The sequence below is a fragment of the Hordeum vulgare genome, chromosome 4H, assembly GCF_904849725.1.
Source record: "Hordeum vulgare subsp. vulgare chromosome 4H, MorexV3_pseudomolecules_assembly, whole genome shotgun sequence".
NCBI classification, from domain to species: Eukaryota; Viridiplantae; Streptophyta; class Magnoliopsida; order Poales; family Poaceae; genus Hordeum; species Hordeum vulgare.
This window is the reverse complement of record NC_058521.1, coordinates 213,906,861-213,913,289: the sequence shown is the minus strand read 5'-3', so window position 1 is coordinate 213,913,289 and position 6,429 is coordinate 213,906,861. Positions and strand designations below refer to the sequence as shown.

General features: G+C 46.4%; 1 protein-coding gene across 4 annotated transcripts; it reads right to left on the bottom strand.

The window, feature by feature from the left end:
* Positions 1-1,393: 1,393 nt before the first annotated feature.
* Positions 1,394-5,494, bottom strand: LOC123448409. Of its 4 annotated transcripts, none has more exons than XM_045125266.1 (5): positions 5,213-5,494; positions 4,752-5,098; positions 4,067-4,651; positions 2,884-3,083; positions 1,394-1,638 (listed from the first exon to the last, which is right to left on the bottom strand). In XM_045125266.1, exons 2-3 carry the CDS (start codon positions 4,875-4,877, stop codon positions 4,304-4,306), a joined length of 474 nt encoding a protein of 157 aa, XP_044981201.1. In that variant the 5' UTR covers positions 4,878-5,098; positions 5,213-5,494; the 3' UTR covers positions 1,394-1,638; positions 2,884-3,083; positions 4,067-4,303. The 4 variants fall into 4 exon arrangements, with proteins under 4 accessions (XP_044981201.1, XP_044981202.1, XP_044981200.1 ...); XM_045125267.1 differs by having other exon boundaries at positions 4,088-4,651; XM_045125265.1 differs by having other exon boundaries at positions 2,884-4,651.
* Positions 5,495-6,429: the final 935 nt, after the last annotated feature.

Below are 6,429 nucleotides of genomic sequence, written 5' to 3'. Positions count from 1 at the left end.
TGGCCTCATTGTACATAGCATGCTTGATCCATCGCTGCATCCACGAGCGCCCAGAGCGCTTGCGGCGGACAGTAACGACTTGTGGCGATGTCGAATGATACGGCACTGATGGCTGTCGGATCAAGAATCCGTGCGCTACTGCTCTGAAATGCGACGCACCTCACGCGGGGAGGGCATATGTGTCCTGTGACGCATCCTGCAGAAATGCCGGTTCGTCGACGATGAAGCTGAGGGAACCGAAGAGGATCTCTCTGTTGAGTGTCATCATGCTGACGAAAGTGTGAAAAATCTCCAATTGCGCTGGATTTGCTAGAAGCGCAGCCCCATGGTGGGGGCGAACTGTCGTGGGAATGATCCTGACAATAGTACCAAGGGTACAAACTAAGGGACAAAGTCTAGCAAGGCGCAGTGGATGCACTCGGATTTACGAGTTCAGGCCCCATTCGGAAGTGGTAATAGCCGACGTCTCGAGCCCTCGGGGTGGTGTTTTCCTATGGGGGTGTAAAAGATGAAAAGTGTTGAACCCTTGAGCCGGTGCCCTAGAGTGGCTTATATAGTGTCTGCCATGACCGGTCGAGCACCATTACAAAGGACATAAATGGTAATAAAGAAGGAAGTTACTAGAAATGGCAGCTTTAAGTCTTGGTGTTACTCGTAATGGGAGTCTTCACTGCACTTCATGTGGTGGATTAAGTCCTTAGCCATTGCTACCCGTTCGGTGTCTGCACCTTACTGTAGTCCGAGTGGCATGATGCATCAGACTCGCACGGGCACTAGAAGGAATATGCTAGTACACTACTCTATTTTTTCGTCGCTACATCGTCACAGTTTTTCATTTACGACGACCGCACGACGAAAAACCAAGCGTCGGAAACTGAGCGTCAGAAATGAACAGCAACGACGTTTTGATCAAAATCGTCGTAACTTTACGACGATTCCTGGATTGTCGTAACTTTTACGACGATCCTAAATCATCGCTGACAATCAAACACAGTCCTACGTGGCAAAATTACGACGAAATCAAAACGTCATGGCTGAAATCAGCCCAACCCATTTCAAATGATCACATGGGCTCGTTTTATTTTTTTTGGGCTTTTTATTATTGGGATTCTTTTTCGGCCTTAGCCCACTTCTAGTATTTTTTTGAAATTTTTTGTATCATTATAATTTGGGCCCTGGCCTTTCAGTGCCCAAATACATTTGATCCAGTTTTAGTTTTGGCCTTTTTTCATTTTTGGGCCAGGCCCAACATTTTAGCCTTTTTAATTTTGGGTTGTGGCCTTTTACTTTCTATTGATTTTCTTTTTTGACCATTTTATTTTTGTACTGGTCCCACATGTCATGTTGATCTCAAAATTAATCCCACAAGTCGAAAAATTCACATTTTGTAAAATAAATATTATAACTTGGTCCCCTTGTCACCTTGCCATTTCATAGGTATTCAAATCACATTCGCAGTCAATATTTCAAACAGGCTAGAGAGCAAATGAAATTCCTCCAAACCAACATTAAATTTGTCTATTACAATCTTTACACTACACCACAACCCAGATATGCCTACTGCTGCCTACTATTATAATACATATGCTACTCTTTGTTAATACGCTTCATAGATTCACACTTGGCTTTGTACTTCACCTGTGGGAAAAATAAGAATAAGATGTACACAACATCAAACATTAGACAACGATGGATCCAAATATTGTATCTACATTTAAATATTAATAACATCTAACTTTTGTTGTCAACGGTTGGTAACTAAGCTGCAATCTCATGAGATAGATACTACAACATGGCAAGTTGCAATTAAAATAAGCAGGCATGCCACTTCTGTCAACGAGAAAACTACATGCTCTTGAAGCAGCTTGGGTTGTTCTATAGCATTATTTTTTTAGATAAAGGTTTTATAGCATTAGTACTACATCACTTAACAAAAGTCAAAACAGTTCCCATAAATCCATCTACTAGATTACAATAAGACATAATCCTACGAGTGCAGCACAAACTGGACACCTAATTACCGGCTATAATCCAGCAAAAGTTAGTATAGAAAATATCATCGTTGACTATCTCAGAAAGCTATTTTAGGCACAAAGAACAAAGAAAAGAAAGCTTAAGTTGTCTACATTGTGTAGTGGTGGAAGCTACTATATGGACAAATTACGGTTGGTGCTTCAAAAACAAATTACGGTTGGCAGTTAGTGGGGTATGCTTCTATAAAAGCATACTCGATACAATAGCTGGTTATATTAACCAAACAGAATCACAAGCAAAAAAGAAAAGGACATGATATCCATGGGCTAATGGAAATGTTACATATCAATCGGTTCAGGAGTACAGCTGCATTGTACTGAATGTTTAAAAATGCAATCCTAGGGTGCATAGCAACAAGAGCGTTACTTTGATGTTATAAATTTTGATGATGTCTAGATATAGGTGAGCAGTAGCAACAACAACAATAACAGCAATAACAACAACACATCAGTAATTTGTCATCACTATCTAACATGAAAAGGACAGCAGCAGTAATTTGACATCACTATCTAGCATGAAAGAACAGCAGCAGTAATTTCACATCACTATCTAGCATGAAAGAACCAGCAGCAGTAATTTGCATCACTATCTAGCATGAAAGGACAGCAACACAGCAACATAAATACTTGTTTATTGTTGGATTAGTCAAGAATTTGGTGAAACTTGCATCTCCTTTAAACAGATGAATATCTAGGCTACATTGCAATAAGTAACATGTATTGCACACATCAGGTAAAATTAATTCACGCCTCCAGCAGATGCAAGTCAAGTCAATATTCACACCTACTAAATCGCAGTCAGTTCAGTCCAGTTCAGTCCAGCAGAGATACAGTGGACGCTGTCGGTTACCTGCGCGCGAACATGCGGTTGGAGGTGACGACAAACTTGGCGCCGGCGACATTCTCGACGCCGAGGTTGGCAATGAAGCAACAGCGGTGGTGAGGGCGCCGACGAGGAAGCAGAGCGCCCACTTGAGCACGAAGTAGCGCATGATGTGGCCCCGACCCTGCGCCCGCCAGTCCTGCTTGAACACGTCGTTCTCGATGAGCCTGCAGCCAGCCCCGCACGGACAGAGTCAAGATTTTCTATCGCATATGATAACATGATGTTATCTATCTATAAAGACGGGGTGCAATCCAACAGATGAAAAATACAATGAGAGACAAAGATTTCATGAGTTTGTTGATGAAGCATTTTTTGAAAATAATACATGCGAGATTACTGGCCCCACGATGATTAAAGATGACATCAATAAGATCACACAGCAGGGGCTGAGTTAACAATCTGTGCGAATGAACATGCTGTTAATATGTCAGTAGTACTATTTGGGGAAGGCAGCAGATTAGAAACGTCCATACGACCGACGTGGGACGGATTAGATGAATGAAGGGATACTGTGGACAGCATGTATATGAATTGCACAGACATCAGTTGCTCACAGCAACATCTGGTACAGATGCTAAGCGACAAAATCACCATTTCCTACTTCCTCTTCAGAGAAAAAATTTGAACCAGGAAAATTGCAGCAAAGGCAGATTACAAGTATCAACCAAATTTAGAACCGAAAACGGTGGGTGAGAAGAAGAGCAAAGTGAACAAGATTCAGACTGACATCTAAGTGAGCTGCATGCATCATAACCATTATATTAATTTAATTTCGCAGATAATATTTGGCAGAGTTGAGCAATAAAGTAGGTCACAATGCTAACGACTCCAGTCTTGAAAAGATGAACCAAGTTCCTGCATCTGCTCATATATATAGAAAGGAAACATTTGCAGTCCATATTCGGTCCAGTCTTGAAGAAAAAAAAATGCTTTGCACTATAGCTAGTACTAAGCTTGAGACAAAGCATGTGATTGCAGCGCATCTAGATGAAACGTAATACCACAACATAGAGGGAGTCATTCTTTCCAGCTTCTTCAGAATGAGACATCGCCAAGAGAAATAAAACAATAAGACTGAGAAAACAATAAGACTGAGAACCTAACTGTGTGAGAGAAAGAAAACAATAAGACTGAGAACCTAACTGACCACTGCCCATGCCACACGCACCAGCTGAGACTCTAACTGACTAAGCCTGGAAAGTTTTGGCAGGAGCAGAAGCGGCCAAAGCCAAGCAACAATCGTCGTGCAATCGCATGCAGAGAGAGTCCAAGACATGGCAATGGCATGCGGTCAAAAGAGTTAGACCGCTTTGGTGAGGCCAGTGGCCGATTGCTCGGTCATCGGATTGCACACGACGAAATCGAATTCGTCGTTTTCCGACAACTATCCCCAGCATTTGCAGAGGAGGAGGCTGGTGGAGCATTGCTGGAGCTTGAATCTATGGTATCTCCCGCGCAGGAAAGGGAGAGAAGCATCGACCAACGGGCGCCCCCCGGACAGATTGCTGAAGCAGAGGTTGTCGGCCAGGCGGTTATGGAAGAATCCGGCGAGGGTCTGCGGTGCCCTCTTGATGGTTTTGATGGTGTCGGAGCAGAGCTGGCGCCACTGCTTGGAGACGCACTGGAAGCGGCAGAGCGACCGGTAGGGCAGCCGCGCCAGGATCTCGACGAGGGGGCCCTCGGAGACGCTCTCCGCTGCCGCCGACGCTGGCTTCCTCTTCTTCCTCTGCTTCTACGAGCGGACCCAAGAAAGAAAGACTGATTAGGCTCCCGGTCGATTCCGTTCCATGGACCGAAGAAAGATTGGTTCGGGGAAGAGGTATGGAGCAGACCTGAGAAGCTACGGCGGGGAACAGCGATGCGGGATGGGACTCGTCGCGGCGGCGGATCGCCGGCAGGTGGTTCTGGTTCTGCTCCTCTCCCGTGCGGCCATGCTCGCTTCCCCCTGGCGGCATCATGATCCTCCTCGCCTCGTGGATCGGTAGATTTAGGCGGGTGGAACGGCCACCTAACTGTGCGAGGGAAGGAAGGAACCGCCGGTGGAATCCATCGTTGCCTTGTGGGCGGCGGTGAGGGTGTCAGAGAGCTGCGCGAGCGACGCGGCGACGGAGTCGAGGCCGCGGACCAGCATTAGCAAGCCCTCCCAGAGCCGCTTCGGACGCCCGGACGCCACCGTGCACTGCGCCGAACAGATCGGATCAGAGAAAGCACGGACGCGTGAGGATCCATCCATCTCTGGAGTCGGGACAAAGAAAGAAAAAGAGGGATTTCGGTCAGGATCGATCGGGAGTACCATGGATGTGGCGGAGGTGATGAGGCGGTGGTCCTCGAGGATGCCGACGGCCTGGCAGCCTCCACGGCCTCGGAGGGCTCCGCGGGCGGCGGCTCCGACGACATCTGCGTAGGTGGGGATCAGGGCAGAGGGAATCGCCGGGAGCTAGGTTAGGATGATTATGATGTGGGGATTGGAATGGGGTGTGGTAGTGAGGAGGTGGGGATCGGGAGGGGGGCGGGGAGGAGGTTGCGGCGGCGGCTGAGGAGATGGGGACGAGGGAGGAGGGGTGTTTGATAGGGTTCGCTGCGTGGGGGACAGAGAGGAGCTGGGTGGGTGAGAGGGTGAGGGGGTGTGGGCCGTTGGATCTGTACGACTTGGACAGCTCAGATCGTTTTCAATAGGGTGGTCCATGGACTTTATTCTGATTGTTCGAGACATGTGTCATTTAAAATAAGGGCAGTGCTAGGCGCCGGCGCGCCGGCCCGAGGGCTTGCGCCGGTCGCACATCAGCCGTCAGATTAGGGGCCCCCTGACCGACCGCCTCGCCTCGCCTCCTCACCGATGGTCGCCCTCACCGTCGGTCGCCGCCTCGGCCGCCCGTCGAAGCATCATGGATGCAGCACGTCGGTCTTCACCTCGTCGGCCTTCACCTCGTTCGGTCGCATCTCACCCCCCTGTGTTGCAAACGATGGAAAAAAAGTTTCAACCGTGTGTATAAAAAGCTTCAACCGTTAATAAAAACGGCTTCAACCAAAAACTTCAACGAGGGAAAGTTGCAAACGTTGACAGAAAAAGCTTCAACCGTGTATGAAAAAAATTTCAAATGCTGCTCCGACTGCAGCATCTCGCGTGGTCACTCCTCAAAAGTTTCAACCGTGTATAGAAAAGCTTCAACCGTTAAGAAAAAAGCTTCAACCAAATACTTCAACGAGAAAAAAGTATGATTTGCCTTACAACTTTTTATATGTATGATTGCAGCTTTTTAATCAACGGTTGAAGCTTTTTTAAATAGCCGTTGCAGCAATTTTGAGTGACGTTTGTAACACTTGTATACGTTCGGCCAGCGCACGGGCGGAAAATGTTTACCATAAAATAATCTCTAAGTGCTAAAAATAATTGAGATTTATGAAGAAACTACCAATAATATTTTATAAAATGTCGCCACTAAAATTTTCATTCAATTTATACCATATATTATGGATAATAACCAACTTCTATACATTTTCTTTGAACGA

What these genes read in the sequence shown, in the direction of transcription:
- LOC123448409 (XM_045125265.1), bottom strand. Translation starts at nt 4,877, where the DNA reads ATGATGCCGCCAGGGGGAAGCGAGCATGGCCGCACGGGAGAGGAGCAG. An exon ending in TCCCCGCCGTAGCTTCTCAG is followed by an intron (nt 4,652 to 4,751) that starts GTCTGCTCCATA and finishes GTCCGCTCGTAG; the next exon opens with AAGCAGAGGAAGAAGAGGAA.